Here is a 17,279-nt window from a genome sequence, read left to right as displayed (position 1 = left end):
GGGGGGGGGGGGGGGGGGGAAAAGGGAAGGGGGGGTGACATGTAGCCCGAGTCTCAGTTTTCGTTTGGTTGAAATGTAACAATTGCTCCTCAGGTAATAAGGCTCCTATCAGTTCAAACCTTTCGGTTCAAACCTTTCAGTTCAAACCTTTCGGTTCAAACCTTCAAGTTCAGGCTTGTCCGATAGCCGGCGTTGGGTGGGTAAAAAATACCGGCGGGATGAGAGGTCCTTATGCTGGAATCAGTAGTCGTGCTGGATTTATGGGTTTGGTTGCTGGATTGGTTGATGCTGAAGGTCAACCAAATTCTATGGAAGAGAGGTATAAAAGTGGAGACCGTATCAGTGCGGTGAAAGTCTGGTTTAAGCCTATGAGTGGTGAGTTGGAAGAACAGCAACGTAACAGTGAGTTTTTTAACTGATGATTGTGTATGCGATTGACCCGGACAAAAAGAGTCCCACAAGATTAACGGAGTTAGTGGCGGAGGCGACGGCAGTCCAGCTTGCGACCGGGTCCGAATTGAATAACCAAATTCAGCTACCCAGATTGCTTCATTTCTGTGCCCAACATCTTCATCGGCCGCAATTCATACCGAGTTGGAAAAGACCATGCATGACGCTGAGTGAGGCCGTGCAATCATATCATAAATTAATTATTACAATGGCGGGATCTTTTGCTCATCGTGTTAAGATATATGAAGAATCGATTACACAAGAACAACAACATCAATTGGCTGGTGAAGTAACCTTCGGAGATCATTACAATGACGTACCTTACCACCTCTTGCGAATTGATGAGGAAAAACTCAATCGGGAAAAATTTAATCGGGAAAAATTCTGGGAGAGGTTTTTTAGGAAGGAGGATAGATCTCTTTGGGTTGGTAGCATTTACTGGATTGCTGGTTTTAACCCTTGTAAAAAACGTCCATCTCCCCAAATGATGCGCTGCAAACACACGCGCGCGCGCGCGTTGTCCCAAATATTCCCGACGTCTTTTATGTCGCAAAAGACGTTCAAACTGGAACTAACTTGGTTCAGAAACAGCACTAGCGATTCTCCCATTTCAGGATGATCCTCCGCAGTACCTTCTTTATGCGAGGTCCTCCGCAGTACCTTCTTTATCTGGTCTCGCGGCCTTTTTGAGGAACGGGAGAATTATTTATCCTTCTCGGTACCTTTAAAATGAGAAGTAATAGGGCATGTGATGTGTTATGGAGAAGTCGTCATATGGCGTTGGCATTATTTGTCGATGGTAATGGTGAGCTGTCTGGTATTGAGAATTGTGTTATTCGACGTATGCATGTGCAATTTGGAACACATGAGCAATTTGAGCATCATCAAACGAAGACGGTGGAAGTGATAGTTGCATGCCGCAAAGATAACCGGGGTAATCGACTCAAGGAGTTTATGTGCCAGTCATCTGATGAATCTAAAGTCAATGAGGAAATAAATTGCTGGGATTGGTTCCGAGATCCAACAAAAATACAGCTCGCATCCAAATCCACCATGAACTACTGCGCCGGTCCGGAAACGCTACAAGAGTTTACTGTTTATGCCACACAACAAATTATTAACAATCTACCAGACCATCTTCGTCAACGAATAGATAAACATCAACTGGCAATCAACATAGCCGGTCATCACCCGATCCACCCGCCCCACGACTTGACAGAAAATATGAACACCGAAAACCCCAAAACCCAGTACTTCGAGTTCACGGACTACGGACCAGCTCGCGAGACAGAATTCTGGAGTCAAATCAAAACAGTCCAACCAGTTGTCAAACCCGTTGTACAACAACCCAAATCACAGCTCATTCCGGACATCAACTCAAATCAATTATTACGGGGCTCTTCTGGATTGAAAACCCTTTCCACTCCCCTTCGACTACGATCATTCGCCCCACCGGCTGCAAATGCTTTATCCAGAATCCACTTTGTCCGAAAGACTCCGAAAGAGGTTGACGACTCTGAAAGAGGTTGACGACTTTGAAAGAGAAACGGCAGTCGGATTGCTGCTTTCGAACCCCCAGTTTCGTTCAGTCGGAAGGTGAGGAGGAGCCGTATGGTGAGCATCCCGTCCCCCGCAGCTTGCTGCATTTTCGAGAAGAAAAACTCTTCGGGAAATTTGGGCGAGTTTGTTGAATAGCTTTTTTGGTCGTCGTCGTCAAGACCATTTATCACAACGACTGTAGTGACAGGTGTTGGTTCGTTGCACGTTGAAGGGTGTGGACTCGGAGTGTTGGAGACAAAACTGTGTGGGAAAATTTTTTTGGGGATTTGTGTGGCGGAGTAATGGTGAAGGAACTGGAGCCGTTGAAGATTGACTGTACGGTGCGTCTGATGCGGGGTGTGCGGTGCACGGCTCCCAAGAAGCATGCGCCGAGGGCTATCCGGAATTTGAAGGCTCAGGCACAGAAGGTGATGTTGACGAAGGATGTGCGTATTGACCCGCAATTGAACGAGGCCGTCTGGACCAAGGGTGTGAACCACTTGCCCAACAAGATCCGTGTTCGCTTCAATCGCAAACGTAACGAAGATGAAGACGCTACCGAGCGATTCTACACGGTCGTCGAACTCGTCGAGTGCACTAACTTCAAGGGACTCAACACCGAAGTCGTCAACGAAGACAACTAACTTTTTTACCCACAATCAGTTATATCATGCCCGCCGCCGTAGTTCTCAATGTGGCCGAAAAGCCATCCGTTGCCAAAAGCATAGCGGCACTTTACCCGCCTGCCAACAAACGCTACGTTAGACACCACAGACACCGACGGGTGGGGCTACCACAGACGCTGACGGGTGGGGTGGATAGGTCGGTGTTGCAGATTAATTCGGCCAGTCAGTTCAATCCGGTTGTTGCTTTTGACGATGTGGAGTTCGAGGGGCATGCAGGCGCGACGATGATATTTACCTCCGTTCGAGGGCATTTGACGGAAGTGGACTATGAGGAGGAGTACCAGGAGTGGCGTCGGTGTCCGCCGTCTGCATTGTTTTCGGCACCCATTGAGCGTAAGGTGCCAAAGGACAGCAAGTCCCTGGAGCGCAACCTGCGCACCTTGTCCAAGGACTGCAGCCACCTGGTCCTATGGCTGGATTGCGACCGAGAGGGAGAAGCCATTGCGCACGAAGTCATGGAGGTTTGTTTGAAAAGCAACCGCCGACTCCACTGCCTCAGAGCACACTTCAGTGCGGTGACCGCACAAGCTGTGCAACGCGCTTTGAACTCCCTCACAGCACCAGACCAGAAGCAGGCACAGGCCGTGGAAGTCCGTAGGGAATTGGACCTCAGAATCGGGACATCCATCACCAGATTGCTCACACTCAAGTTTGTCAAGAAATTCGACATGCCCACCAAGGTCGTCAGCTATGGACCCTGTCAACTACCCACCCTCGGCTTCGTCGTCACCCGCTGGCTGGCAATCCAAAGATTTCAACCTGAAGATTACTACTATCTAACTCTCACCGTAAATAAGGCTCAACAGCCTGTGGTCTTCTCTTGCCAAGGCGATCGCATCTATGACAAAACCCTCGCCCTAATGATCTATCAGAAGTGCCTGGTTTCATCTTGCGTTGTGAGCTCGGTACAGAAAAAGGAAACTACCCATCGGAAACCCAAACCCATGAGTGAAACTTAGCACCCGCCCTATCCCTTGCCACCACCTTGTCGTACCACCACCTCCTTGAAACTCTTCTGCATATTCGGTCTAGATACTCTGACATTGACTCAAATATGCTCAAGTCATTACCATATGCCATCGCATCAAATCATGCAAATCGCTGAGTCTTTGTATAATAGAGGCATTATTAGCTATCCCCGTACTGAGACCGAGATCTTTAATGAAACGATGGACTTAAAGTCCTTGGTACAAGTGCAAATGTCCAGCCCCGAATGGGGTCAATTTGCAGCCAAATTGCTGCATAATGACGGCTTCGAGTGGCCTAGATCCGGGAGCAGGAATGACCAAGCCCATCCCCCTATACATCCCGTCCGAGCATTGAGTAAAAGTGAATTAAATGATGATGAATGGAAAGTTTACAAAAGTGTGTGCACACACTTTTTGGCGGCATGTTCAGCGGACGCCAAAGGTGAGACCACGGACGTAGACATCCACATGGGTGAGGAGTTATTCCACAAATCTGGGTTAGTGGTTACGGATCCGTGTTTTCTGGAGGTGTACCGGGAATTTGACAACTGGGAGCGCCGTAATGACTCCTTTCCTGCTGTGTTCGAAGAGGGTGAATCTATTCCTGCGTCTGGTTTGGAGTTGAACCAGGGAAGGACTACTGCCCCGAATTTACTGACCGAAACGGAGTTAATAAGTTTGATGGACAAGCACCAAATCGGAACAGACGCAACGATGCACGAACACATCCGAACCGTTCAGACGCGGCAGTACGTGGAGCGAGTGCCGCCCTCGTCGTTCCGACCAACTGTTTTGGGGACGGCTTTGTATGTGGGTATTTCGAGAGCCTGTCCCGAGTTGACGTCTCCGCAGCTGCGAGCGAACACAGAACGGTCGATCGCCGCGATTGCGGACGGTACACTGAATCCGATGGATTGCACCCAAGACATCATCCGGAGCTATGTGGCTAGTTACGAGCGTCTTGGAGCCTCGCTAATCGACATCGAAAACTGCCTGAGTCAATGGCTCAACGTCCGCACGAATTAGTTTGTTTCCCTTGAACTGACTGACGTCCATTGCTGCTGCTGCTGCTACCCATTGCAAGTCTGCCCCCCACGGCACGCCCGCTAGAAAGTTGGTGCTACAAGTAGTATTCAGGGGTTTATATTTTTTGTTGGCAGGTATATGGGGTTGTCGAGGGTGTTGATGGTGGCGGAGAAGCCGTCGGTGGCGGAGGCGATAGCGAAGGCTTTGAGTCCAGGGTGTAGTAAGCAGAGTCGCGGATCGTTACCATTATGGCAATTGAAGGGTGAGTATGAGGGTCGAGAGGCGGAGATTCGAGTGACGAGTACGACCGGTCACATTTTCTCGTTGGATTTCTCATCGGAGTACAATGACCGGAATCGGATTGACGAGACTACCTTGTTTGACGCTCCTGTGAAAAAGAAGGTGGAGAGCTCGGGGGTTGTGGCAATGTTGCAGAAGGAGGGACGCGAGGTGGACCGGTTGGTGCTGTGGTTGGACTGTGACCGTGAAGGCGAGAATATTTGTTACGAAGTGATTGGGATTGTAGGTAAGGTGAATGCCGCGGCTGCGAAGAGTGCACGAAGGGTGAAGTTCAGCTCATTGGTTGCGAGCGACCTTCGGCAGGCTTTTAAAACAGCGTTACGATCTCCGAACAAATGCGAGTCAGATTCAGTAGATGCACGTCAAGAATTGGACTTGAAGATTGGAGTCAGTTTTACCAGGTTCCTGACACGGTATCTCAAAGATTTTCATGGTTCCACGGTGAGCTATGGACCCTGTCAGATGCCTACACTTTGGTTCTGCGTGAACCGATTGGAGGAGATTGAGTCTTTTGTTTCTCAACGATTCTGGACATTGGAATTGTCCATTTTCGACAACAGCACACGTGCTCAGTGGCAAGGTGGGCGGGTCTACGATGAGCAGACCGCGCGAGTTTTGCATGAATTATTTCGCGAAGCCGGAAGCACGGCCACGGTAGCGAAGAAGGCCACAAGCACGCGCAAGTTGAAGAGGCCGTTGCCATTCAACACAATGAACATGCTGAAGGCCGCGAGCACGACACTCGGTATGTCACCTCAGCGCGCCATGATGGTTGCCGAGAACCTGTACCTCTCCGGCTATATAACTTACCCGCGAACGGAAAGCACCAAGTTCGCGCCCGCGTTTGATGTGAAGCAGGTCGTTGGCCTGCTAACGGGCCGAAGCTCCTGCGTTGCGAGCCTGGCCCAAAACCTGTTCAACTCTAACACCGTGAGTCCCAACAACGCTGGCGTGGACATGGGGGATCATCCGCCCATCACGCCGTGTGCTGCTGCTGGATCATTTATGTCCGATGACCACGAACGGTTGTACACGCTCATTGCGTCGCAATTTCTGCAAAGTATTTGCTCCGAAGATGCCGTTTACACAGACCACGTGCTGGAACTCGTGCTCCTCGGGGACCAAGTGTTCAAGACCAAATTGACTAAACTCACCAAACTCGGGCACCTTGCCTACAAGGTATTTGGCGGCACCGCAGCCTCCGACACAACTGGCAGCAGTGGCGTCTGGGACATGTTGAATGTGGGGGATCGTATTGCTGTTGATAAGATCGCCCTCAACTCTGACCTCACTCGTCCACCCAGCCTACTCTCAGAGTCAGACCTGTTAACACTGATGGAAAAGAATTCCATCGGGACGGACGCAAGTGTAACACAGCACATACAGAGTATCGTCTCTCGTGGCTATGTTCACCTCAAGATGCCCGGCCGTTTTATGGAGCCCACAAAACTTGGTTTGAACCTGTGTCGTGGTTTCACTCGCATTGACTCCGAGCTCACACGACCCACTGTGCGAGCCATCATAGAGCGTTCTTGTGACCAAGTGGCCAAAGGCAATATGGACCGTGGTCGCGTGGTCCAGCACGTCCTTAGCGAGTTTAAAGTGAAATTTCAGCACTTTTTGCGACGAGTGAAGGTACTCGATGAAGTGCTCAACCTCAGCGTCGAGGCACATAGCGGCGATGGTCGAGCGGCACCTCTCTCTCGGTGCGGTCGTTGCAGACGGTACATGGTGCTCTTGAACCAGCGCAAACTCATTTGTCTACACTGTGCATTCGCCCTGTCTGTGCCTTTGCGCTGTAAATTGCGCACAGTGGCCGAAACCGCCAAGTGCATCCATGACGACTTCGAAATCCTCGTAGCCATCGAAAAGAACAACCGAGCCTATTGCTTCTGTCCCTTCTGCTACAACTACCCACCGACCGCCGCTTCCGCTTCCGCTTCCGCCCCAGGAGCCGTGCGGTACACATGTCTGGACAGCGCCAGCAAAACCATGTATGGTAGTTTGTACCGCCATGGGCTTGGTCTGTGTGACAGTAGCGACTGTAGCGGTAGAGGCTGGATATATCTACAGAACTTTAACGGTTGCCATTTATCGCTTGCCTGTACCGGCTGCCGGTTTCTGTTACCATTCGACCACTACAAGGTCAAAAGCGTCCGGAAGGTACTACCCCAAAAACTATGCCCCGGTCAGTGTGGTTGGTACATCGTCGAGGCCCAGCTTCAACCGCAACACCTAGGTGCCCTCAATGCCACCCGCGCCTCCTCCAACACTCAAGAAGAAGGTGCCTCTCTAGCCGCCGTCGAAGAGATGGTGGTTGGATGTCTTGGATGCAACGAAACTCTAACAAACCTCCTCACTGGCGGCGTCTTCAAAAGACATAAGCGATCCACCAACTTCAAACGAAAGAAGAGACACTGACACCAAACGACTGGTCACCAAACGACTGATCACTGGTTACTACCGCAGATGTTGTGGAGACTCAGCGAAAAGACAACGCCACACGTAAGCCTCTGCTAGAAGGGTGGGTATCTCCTCTGGTGTCCATTCTAAAGTTGGCAGTCGTTGTAGAAGCAGCATTGATTTTTCAAAATCGTATTGCAGAATTCGATCGCCGAACTTCATTAGTAATGTTACAGAAATATATATCAATGTCGACTTCAGATTACGGATCTCTTCTGATAAAATTCCATCCCAAAGTCGGATTAGGGTTAAACTGGAAAATTCTCTGGCGAATATACAGTTGACCCATCGGAGAGCAAACTGTTCTTCTGCCACTCCAATCTCCTTCAAGTGTCCATGCAGCGCTGCTACAACCACACCCGACTGTGTACACTCATATGTGTGTGTGCACACTCATGTGTGTATGTGTGATGTGTGTGTGTTCCTACGATGAACTCTGCTTAGCATTTTGTTAAGTGTACGTATATATTCATTAACTCCTGGTCTACCGGCAATGTAGTTGTCTTGAACTTCGTTTAGAATGATTTGTAGCGTCAGGAATGTGTCACATTCAGCAGTAAGGTAATCATCATCGACTAGAATTTCATTGATATGGTCAAAGTTCGTACTGAGATGGTCTCCAGTCCGTTTTTGCAATTCGCCCAGCGCATACACAATGAAAAATGGCACTGCAATGTCATTGATTCCTTGTACATAACCACAGGCTGGGTTCGTTACACCCCAGACATACAGCAGACGTGTAAGTACAAATTGAGCCTTCCGCCCACCAAAGAACCGACTAAACCGGTCAGGCCTGGTCCGAACCAAGTCAAGCCTTATCTGCCGCAGCTGACTCAGATCGAACCGCTGCTCGATTACCCCCGTCCCCTCTTCCGACTTACGGTAGTGAAGCGGAGACAACGGCATGTCGGGACTCGATGGAGTGGTCGGAGTCAAGGGTGCGTCCGACGAAGAAAATTCCACAGATCCATTAAACTTATTCTAAAACATACCTTTGTTTGCACACACGTTTGCACACACGATTGCACACATGTTTGCCAACACGTTTGCCAACACGTTTGCCAACACGTTTGCCAACACGTTTGCCAACACGTTTGCCAACACGTTTGCCAACACGTTTGCACACAGGAATTTGTTACAGGACTGTGCGTCGACAGGACTGTGCGTCGACAGGACTGTGCGTCGACAGACATCGGTGTGTATGCCTCGTGTGTACGGTCCGTGGTGCAAGCCCCATATGTGAGCGCCTACTGCAGCTAGGGTTCGGTACTTGCTTCTCATCTTTTCTAATGTAGCATCATTTGTGTTCGGAGTCGTAATTCCAACAAGCAGTTTCCAGATCTTCGCTCTTTGCAGCCACGTTATGGACAGCGGTAATCCCGTACTGGCAATCTCTCGTACTTTGTCCATATTGTATCCTCCCTCTTTATTCAATTCAGCATCCAAAAGGCGGCATTCCCTATCATCCATGTTCAATTTTTCAGGCCGATATACTTTGTCCTCTTGACACACTGTCCCATCATCCATTTCATCAACGACTCCCACGACTGTGACTGACTCTTTCCTTCCACGTAAGTTCTTTGTGTTATCTCAACGCCAGCACTAAGTTAATTAGATAAAAAACTATTTATAGCACCCACGAGCCCATCCAAGGTTTCGAGGTTCTTCTCCTCTATTTCACGCTCCATCATCTTCCGAAATGACTCCAAGAAGGATGCACAACTACATGTGTCAAAGTTAAGCGCACACACAGACACACACAGACAGACAATATCTTACCGTTCATCGCCAGGATTTAATCTCTCGTACACATCCTTCAGTGCTTTATTAAAATCAGTCAAGGTGGAGTTATTCGAACTCATTAAAAATAATGAACCTTAAATGGCAGGCCACTGAGCCCGAGCGTACGTCACTGAGCCCGAGCGTACGTCACTGAGCCCGAGCGCCCCCAACCCCGTGACATACACATGATGTGACATACACATGACACATCATGTGTATGTCACGGGGTTGGGGGTGTTTGTTGTAAACTCTCAAGTGTGGTTTTTGGACGTGTTTTTGATGTTTCAATTTTTGCTGTCAATTTTGCTCCCATACAAGACCGTGTCAGCCGACCAAAAGAGAGAGAATTATACGTGAATACGACGAGAGTGATTAGATGGGTGAGTATGATCGTGCTGATGTTTGTTTACCTTCTTGGCCTTTGCATAATAGGTTGTATAATGGTGCATTGGGTCGTGCTATAAGATGTACATTTCCGATGCCATTCTTGATTTGGTTTGCTTATGCGAATCCACGAGATTTAGCGGAGCCTTATTTGTGCCCGATTATCTTTGCTTTATTTGTGGCATTGTATCCTCCGTTTGTTTCGTCTTTGGTCTTTGGTTGGTTTGTGAACACTCCGTTAGTGTTGGGCTTGTTGGGTTACGTAACAGGTATGATGCGTGTGGTAATCCATATGGCTGATCATGGGTATTCTAAGACTCAGACAGGTTTGTTTGCCGTGGGTACGTATGCAGCTTTGGCACTATTTTTGAGTCAAGGACGTGTAAGTGCAAATGCCCGTCTCGTGTATGCCGCCGTGATTAGTCTCAACTACCCCTACGATAATGTGTTACTACCACTATACCATACTCTAGTCCGTGGTATCGCCATCTCTGCCGACGGTAATATGATTGCTTTCATACGATCACTCCTGGCTGGCTTAGAGACGTTACCACTACCAGATCTAATTAAAGGGTTAATTGCACAAGTGGTACACCCCGATTGTGACAAACTGTTCACTACTGTCGAGATGAACGGAGACACACAAGCAACCTTTGTACCCAACCAACAGTGCGAAATACCCGTCCTACACCTTCTAGACGATATGGGCGGCTTATTCGCAGGCTCATCCGTCACACACTTCCGTGTGTCCACCGATGATCAATATGTCAATTTCAAGTACCGCCCACAGTTCGGCTTTTTGCACCAACTATGGACCGCCCAGGGCGGACTTGGGTTATTTCGCGGACTACTACTAGGCTCCTCACTCGCTATGGCAGTACTCACCGCCATGTATCTCATGAACCCCGCCTCGCGCAGTCGATATGCCGCTAAGCAAGGACTCATTCGCGTTCAGCGAAAATTGTACACACATAAAACACACCTCTGCGAACGCGCTAAACTCCTCTCACGAACCGACATCGTTCGGGAACGGGTGGATCTAGTTGCCTTCCCTCCCACACGTGTTTCCAAACTCGCCGCTGGCTCCGAACCTTCATGGGATGTCGACCAATTGCACCAACGTGTCCTTGACCTCGACACATTCGTTCAAAGCGCATTACTCGAAACCGCTTTCACTCAAGCACCCGGCATCATGAGCTACTCACACATTAAAGCTCTACAAAGCTGCCTCGCCGAAGAAGCTACACAAGTCGCTCTCCTCGCACGCTACTGGTCAAACCTCACTGGCCCTAATGCTGCTCCTGGCTCTGGCGCTACAACTCGCGCTAGTGCTGGTGCTGGCAACGTTAGTGCTACTGCTAATGGCGCTACTGCCAATGGCGCTACTGCCAATGGCGCTAATTATAACAACGCATATAGTACCTGGTATCATGACGTAGGTACCCAAATCGTAGGGGTGCACAACGGCCGTATGTTCGACGTCACTTCGGCGCTAGACCCGATCACCCTGGGGTGGATGCGTGAAGCCTTTTGGGCACACATGAGTTTGAACAAGGCAGTTGAGAGACTACTTACTTTGGACGAGATTATGGGAAGGAACAAGGTCATTGCCGAAATTGTGGCTGAAGTACGACACCAGCTGCAACTCGACCTGCAGCATCTGGTGGCGCTCGATCGAGCTTTCGTCAGCTCATCCCTTTCACGCACCACAAGCTTTGAATATCAAACACTCCTCGAACAGTACCGTAAAACGGTGGTGTTCCACTCGATCGCTAAAGCCAAAGTGGGCATCACCTTTTGCGAAGGCGAGTTGAAGCGGTCATACCGTGCCTTCCTTATCGGGCTGCTGGTTCCGACATTAGGAGGTTTGCTTTTAGTCCCAGTCGCGTTGTGCCAGCAGTGGGTTTCCACCCTTGTTTCAATTTTCATTTTCAAGAGGAGACCTCTCAAGTATCCGGAATCACTCCTTCCCGGGACTTCGGCTTGTCGTGAGGCCCCTCACCAAGTTGAAGTTCACTTAGGCGACGCTCCGTGTATGGCGGACCTCGGTATGGTTACGGGGTTAGTCAGCCAAGAGCAAAAGTTTACTAGAAGCGAAGACTCAGTCACCGCCGCCGCAGACTCAGCTGCCGCCGCGGAAGTATGTCGGGCGGGCGGTTACGTATGGAGGAGTCGTGAACGCGTAATTCCGTTATGGCAGAATGCGGAAGCTTGGGGTGGCTTGAGACATTTCCTAGGACAGATGGTGATTCTGAGCGTGTATATCTTCGACTGGGATTTGGCCAAGTGGTGGTGGTTAGAATCAGGTCGTGCTCATAAGACTCAAAAGTCAACTTTGGGAGACTCATTAGCCTTGCCGGACATTCCTTCACTCTTTCCACATACCAATAACGGTGCGGGTCAGGAAGATAACATTAAGATCATCGACTATCTTGTGTGGATGGATGTGCCAACTGTGAAGTACAGTAAACAGAGCGGATGGACGATGTTGGGTTTTTACTGCAGCTTGCTGATTTCCTATCAAGGCACACTTAAGAGAGGTTGTCTCCGTTTTACAGCCATGCTCGTAGGAACTTTCTCCGCTTGGTGTGCTCTTAAAGCTTTCCCACATAGCATTTGGGGAGTCGGAGTGTGGGCGTGTGTTCATATGTTCGTGCCCACGCTGCTATTCAGCAACCCTCTAGACCCACGACTCGGCTACGACCCACACTGGGGTTATGCCGGACAAATCCTTACCTATCACTTTCTCGTCGTCTGCTTCGGTGTCTTCTTCGACCCGATGCAAAGCAGAGACGAACTAGTAGTGGAACGTATCATGGGCCATGTATGGGGCACTCTAGTCGCCTTCATACTCTCTCTCCTACTCTTCCCAACCAGTGTAAATGCCCAACAACGAATACGCTTATCAAACTCCACCGTTGGTATACGACGAAGCCTCCGAGCACTCACAGAACTCTACGCCGCCCCAACATCACAAGACGCTCGGTTCCTCCCTCCCCAAACCACCCACACGGCGACAACGACGGTCAACGCAGCAACGGAGACTGAGGACCACCAGTCAGGTGACGACCAGTCACGTGACGACCAGCAGTCAGGCGCCGATCAGCAGTCAGGTGACGACCAGTCGGAGACGTACAAGGCATGGGAGAAGGTATTTCGTGAACAAATCAATCTGTTCGATTTTGAAATGACACACTGGAATAAGATGATTGAAGATGGGAATATGTGCGATAATCTACCTATCCTGCAGAACGATAGAATTTTAAAGAAGATCGCAAGCGCGCTGCGACAAGTGGGGTTGCTACGGACCGCTGGTCATCGCCATCTCGCTTACTTAGTGAATACGCAATCGCAGCTATGGGAGAAAGACAAGACCTTCGTTAAGTGGACGAAAGGTTTGATCGACCATAGAGACGCAGTAAGCACAGACGGAGAAATGGACGAAGACCGACTGCTGGACCCGGCTGCTGAACCCACAGGTATCCGGGAAACCACTGGAGTTCACGGGTTACCCGCTCCTGATAGTAGCTCCGAATTAGACATCAGCGACTTGGGAGATGAACCCTCCTTCACCATTCCAAGACCGGACCATCACGCCGGTCACCGACACGACGAGGACGACGACGAGGACGAGGACAAGGACCATGCAGGACGTTTCAGCCATCGACAAGTCGACGCCCACCGAGTAATGAGCCAGCGTGCGGAACAGGCCGCAGGAGAGTGGTCGGAACCGCGATCTGATTTGTCATCGTCGTCCGTGTGGCTGGAAGATGTGAGGCCAGCTCCGTCTCCAGCTGCTAGTCGGTCGCCGATGCGGCAGACCATTGTACCTTGCCACAGCCCGAAGCGGTACATGAGCACTTTGTCTGACCGCGAGATCATGGTGGTCAAGAAGGTCATTCCGGTGCCCGTACCGAACACCTGTCCTCACTGCCGCCAAAGTGTGCCTAACGGTCGCTTGGAGGAGGAGGCTTTATTGGTGGGCGGCGGAAGTATGCAGGCCTTGGCGGCGGTTCCGCCAAGAACTTTGGAGGGCGCAACTATTGAGCAAAGGATCCCGGAGAGCGTGACTGTTCAGGAGCACACGACGATGACTTCTGAGGGCCCGGACTGTTCAAGTTTGTTGGGTCTAGTCGACCTCTTTGAAAAAATATGGATTGGCGTCGAGGTGGGAATTCTCAACATCAAAACCATCGACGTCGCCGACTGGAGGCGGGAATTGAACCGGCGACTTGACGCTATCGACTCCGCCACAGCCACGCATTTCTGCAGTCACAAGTGCTCCAAAATTCGCACCGAAAGACTACACACCCTATTCCGAATGTGGGCGGCCGAGGTGGTAATTATCAAACGCATCGCCTCCTACATCGAAGAATTTCAACGACGCAAAATCAAGAAGAGCTAAGCGCCAGCCACCACGGCTGGTCACGAGTGACACCCCAGCCAGCCACGGCTGGGCCAGTCACGACTGGACCAGCCACGACCGGACCAGCCTAGACCAACCTAACCGCGACGGCCGGCCATAGTTAGGCGACTCAGTTAGGTACCCGAATTATATATTTATGCAATTCACCTTTTTAGTCAACAAACTACAAAGTCCTTACTTAGACCTCATCCTGCCACGTATATTCAGGGCAGAGAAGCCGATAGCTCCCACTGCCACTTCCTATCGAGGTAATTTTTCTGTGGTTCATGTATGTCTTCTTCTAGTGCGAAATGAGGAGGCCGTAATGGTATATGAGTGCAATCTGTCGGCTAATCGTGCCACTCACCGTGGTCAGCTGGTGGTGACGTTGAATTACTTGTTTTTTGTCCATCCGTCCGGTAGTGTGCTGTGCAAGTGGAATGCTGTGGATCGAGTGCATAGTCACGACGTTGGCCGAGGATCAAATATGGAGGTGGAGGTGGAGGTGGAAATATTCGATGGCAGTCGTTGGCTCTTGTATGGCTTCTATGATTCGGCGGCGGCCTTTACTTTCCTTAAGGCGTTCCACTCGGTCCAGAAGCGAACCTGGGGCGACGCCAAGCCGTTCCGGATACCGACGATTTTGTTTGGCTGCTGTTTAAGTAAATGTCTGGACTCCTGTCTCGACCAGTTCGAATTTGTTAAAGAGATCCCGGTCCCATGGAAAGATGAAGCACCACCAGAAATACCCAGAGCCCAGGTTCAACTCCTGCCGCCAGAACCCTATACCGGCGACCAATGGGTCGATAAGGTCGCCAGCCACTCACCCAACACTCGCAAAATATTCGCCAACTACTTCGACCCCCCAGACGGCGGTTCGAATCTCGAAAATACCCCTAACATCCCAGCTCCAACTCCAACAGACACGAACTTCCAAACTATAACTCATCATGAAAAGCTGAAAGCTCACCTTAATGCCCCAATGGATGCGGACACACCCACCACAGTGGCATCCCAGCTCCACGTCAACTTTGGCTCAGACACCACCTCAGAGACGGCTGGCTCGGTGAACTCAGATGACCGATGAGTCGCAGTTGAAAACTGGCAGGGGAAAACTAGGTCCGAGAGAACGGCTGCATTTATTGGTTGGCAATGAGATAATAAAACGGGGTGCGCACCGTGCTGAGATCATGAACTTATTGTGTTGGTCACACACAAGTGTGTGTTGGTCACACACAAGTGTGTGTTGGTCAGACATGGGTGTGTGTTGGTCACACACAAGTGTGTGTTGGTCAGACATGGGTGTGTGTTGGTCAGACATGGGTGTGTGTTGGTCACACACGGGTGTGTGTTGGTCACACACGGGTGTGCTCGGGATGATTGACTTCAGGAAGTCAGGGTCTAGCTGTCGTCTACGACGAAGTAGTTCCCGGCGAGTTTTTGTTCTCGATCTTTGACGCTGTCAAGTTTATTGATGCGTGGTCGATAGTTGATGGGGTCTCTTCGGAAGGTGGTTTCTAGCATGGCAAGGAAGATGTTCATGCCGGAGATGAGAGATTGGGGAGATCTAGCGGTGCAGTCTACTCCGGGTGCTCCTTCGTATACGATAACTTTATCGGCGAGGTATGTTGCCATGATGAAATCGTGTTCGACAATGAAGGCGCTTTTCTTAGCGTGTAGTATGAAGCGTTTGATGACACGTGCTGCTTCGATACGTTGTTCACAATCTAGATATGCGGAGGGTTCATCAAGTAGATATACATCAGCTGGTTTACCAAGAGCTAGAACTAGAGCTACTCGTTGTAATTCTCCACCAGAAAGAGTTAGTACTTGAAGGTTTTTTAGTTTCTCGATTTGCATAGGCTTAATAACATCAGTAATGAATTGTGGATGATGATAAGCATCACGAATTTTAGAGTTGAGTAATTGTTCTACAGTACCATCGAACTTAGCTGAGATAGTTTGTGGTTTATATGATACAATTAATTTGGGTAATTTTTCAGCACCATCAGCTGCTAATAAGCCAGCAAGGATACGAATGAAAGTAGTTTTACCTGTACCATTTTGACCAAGTAGAACGGTGATTTCTGAGTCAGCAAACGCACCAGGTTCTATGGTGAGTTTAAAGCTGCCTAATTGTTTACTTAATCGTGGATATTCATGCCATGCTTCACGTTTTGTTTCATCTTCAAGATCTTGAGTGATACGGAAGCTAATTGATTCATCACGAAAACGTAAATTTTCAGTTGGTATAAAACCTTCTAAATAAATATTGATGCCTTCCTTAACACTAAATGGTGTTGTAACTACACCATATGCTGATGGACATCCCCATAGACAGCATACAGTATCTGATAAGTAATCACTAACAGCTAAATCATGTTCTACCACAATTACATAATTATCATCTTTAAGTAAACTACGAATTACTTGTGCCGCAATAATACGTTGTTTAATATCAAGATATGAACTTGGTTCATCGAACATTATCACATTTGCATCTTGAATACTGGCTACTAATAAAGCAAAACGTTGTAATTCACCACCACTTAAATCACTGACATTCCGTTCCATTAAATGACTTAATTGAAGTCGTTCAGCTAGCTTCTCTGCCAGTCCATGTATACCATTTCCTGTAGGGTCCACAATCTGTTGAACTGTTTTCTTTGACTTCCGGGCAAGGGCATCTACATATTGTGGTTTAACCGCAGGTCGTAAATCTCCTTCTAGTACCTTTGTAAAGTAATTCTGCAATTCAGAACCACGATAGAACTTTAATATTGTCTTCCAATCAGGTGGATCTGAGAAATTACCCAGATTAGGCTTAACACGACCACTAAGAATTGCTAACGCTGTGCTCTTCCCAATACCATTCGTTCCAATCAGTCCCAAAACCTGACCTAATCGTGGTGTTGGTAATCGATGTAATTTGAATGAATTAACACCAAATCGATGAGATATATCACGACCTAAATCCTTAGGTAAATTGATAATCTGAATCGCATCAAACGGACACTTCTTCACACATATCCCACATCCAATACATAAAGGCTCCGATATAAAAGCAATCTTAGACGTAGGCTCCACCACTACACATTGCTTACCCGTACGAACAACCGGACAAAACTTCTTACACTCTTGACGACACTTCTTAGGCTTACAACGATCCCCACTCACTATAGCAACCCTCAATCGAACATCCCCTGCTCCCACGCCACCAGACACATCCGTCTGCTTCTTAGGCGCCATTAACAAAAAAAAACCCCGCAACCAAAT

The 17,279-nt window shown here is 49.2% G+C and overlaps 11 protein-coding genes across 11 annotated transcripts; 8 read left to right on the top strand and 3 right to left on the bottom strand.

The window, feature by feature from the left end:
* Positions 1-418: 418 nt before the first annotated feature.
* Positions 419-1,069, top strand: GNI_041710 (hypothetical protein; the record flags this gene model as incomplete). Its single annotated transcript, XM_011131190.1, has 1 exon — positions 419-1,069. One exon carries the CDS (start codon positions 419-421, stop codon positions 1,067-1,069), a length of 651 nt encoding a protein of 216 aa, XP_011129492.1.
* A 110-nt stretch (positions 1,070-1,179) lies between these two features.
* GNI_041700 (hypothetical protein) lies at positions 1,180-1,980 on the top strand (the record flags this gene model as incomplete). The annotated part of the gene is made up of 1 exon (XM_011131189.1): positions 1,180-1,980. One exon carries the CDS (start codon positions 1,180-1,182, stop codon positions 1,978-1,980), a length of 801 nt encoding a protein of 266 aa, XP_011129491.1.
* Positions 1,981-2,291: 311 nt separating this feature from the next.
* On the top strand, positions 2,292-2,633 carry GNI_041690 (60S ribosomal protein L31; the record flags this gene model as incomplete). The annotated part of the gene is made up of 1 exon (XM_011131188.1): positions 2,292-2,633. One exon carries the CDS (start codon positions 2,292-2,294, stop codon positions 2,631-2,633), a length of 342 nt encoding a protein of 113 aa, XP_011129490.1.
* Positions 2,634-2,659: 26 nt separating this feature from the next.
* GNI_041680 (DNA topoisomerase) lies at positions 2,660-3,634 on the top strand (the record flags this gene model as incomplete). Its single annotated transcript, XM_011131187.1, has 2 exons — positions 2,660-2,749; positions 2,825-3,634. 2 exons carry the CDS (start codon positions 2,660-2,662, stop codon positions 3,632-3,634), a joined length of 900 nt encoding a protein of 299 aa, XP_011129489.1.
* A 114-nt stretch (positions 3,635-3,748) lies between these two features.
* On the top strand, positions 3,749-4,669 carry GNI_041670 (DNA topoisomerase; the record flags this gene model as incomplete). The annotated part of the gene is made up of 1 exon (XM_011131186.1): positions 3,749-4,669. The coding sequence occupies one exon, from the start codon at positions 3,749-3,751 to the stop codon at positions 4,667-4,669; it is 921 nt and encodes a 306-aa protein (XP_011129488.1).
* Positions 4,670-4,807: 138 nt separating this feature from the next.
* On the top strand, positions 4,808-7,390 carry GNI_041660 (putative DNA topoisomerase III; the record flags this gene model as incomplete). Its single annotated transcript, XM_011131185.1, has 1 exon — positions 4,808-7,390. One exon carries the CDS (start codon positions 4,808-4,810, stop codon positions 7,388-7,390), a length of 2,583 nt encoding a protein of 860 aa, XP_011129487.1.
* A 39-nt stretch (positions 7,391-7,429) lies between these two features.
* On the bottom strand, positions 7,430-8,902 carry GNI_041650 (TBC domain protein; the record flags this gene model as incomplete). The annotated part of the gene is made up of 3 exons (XM_011131184.1): positions 7,430-7,779; positions 7,861-8,413; positions 8,684-8,902. The coding sequence occupies 3 exons, from the start codon at positions 8,900-8,902 to the stop codon at positions 7,430-7,432; spliced, it is 1,122 nt and encodes a 373-aa protein (XP_011129486.1).
* Positions 8,903-9,039: 137 nt separating this feature from the next.
* Positions 9,040-9,294, bottom strand: GNI_041640 (hypothetical protein; the record flags this gene model as incomplete). Its single annotated transcript, XM_011131183.1, has 2 exons — positions 9,040-9,154; positions 9,212-9,294. The coding sequence occupies 2 exons, from the start codon at positions 9,292-9,294 to the stop codon at positions 9,040-9,042; spliced, it is 198 nt and encodes a 65-aa protein (XP_011129485.1).
* A 296-nt stretch (positions 9,295-9,590) lies between these two features.
* On the top strand, positions 9,591-14,003 carry GNI_041630 (fusaric acid resistance-like protein; the record flags this gene model as incomplete). Its single annotated transcript, XM_011131182.1, has 1 exon — positions 9,591-14,003. The coding sequence occupies one exon, from the start codon at positions 9,591-9,593 to the stop codon at positions 14,001-14,003; it is 4,413 nt and encodes a 1,470-aa protein (XP_011129484.1).
* A 157-nt stretch (positions 14,004-14,160) lies between these two features.
* On the top strand, positions 14,161-15,090 carry GNI_041620 (hypothetical protein; the record flags this gene model as incomplete). Its single annotated transcript, XM_011131181.1, has 2 exons — positions 14,161-14,272; positions 14,309-15,090. The coding sequence occupies 2 exons, from the start codon at positions 14,161-14,163 to the stop codon at positions 15,088-15,090; spliced, it is 894 nt and encodes a 297-aa protein (XP_011129483.1).
* A 314-nt stretch (positions 15,091-15,404) lies between these two features.
* On the bottom strand, positions 15,405-17,252 carry GNI_041610 (RNase L inhibitor ATP-binding cassette domain protein; the record flags this gene model as incomplete). Its single annotated transcript, XM_011131180.1, has 1 exon — positions 15,405-17,252. The coding sequence occupies one exon, from the start codon at positions 17,250-17,252 to the stop codon at positions 15,405-15,407; it is 1,848 nt and encodes a 615-aa protein (XP_011129482.1).
* Positions 17,253-17,279: the final 27 nt, after the last annotated feature.

This window comes from Gregarina niphandrodes (genome assembly GCF_000223845.1).
Source record: "Gregarina niphandrodes unplaced genomic scaffold scaffold00006, whole genome shotgun sequence".
In the NCBI taxonomy this organism is placed as follows: domain Eukaryota; phylum Apicomplexa; class Conoidasida; order Eugregarinorida; family Gregarinidae; genus Gregarina; species Gregarina niphandrodes.
The sequence above is the reverse complement of the archived record's forward strand: the minus strand, read 5'-3'. Positions and strand labels throughout refer to the sequence as shown.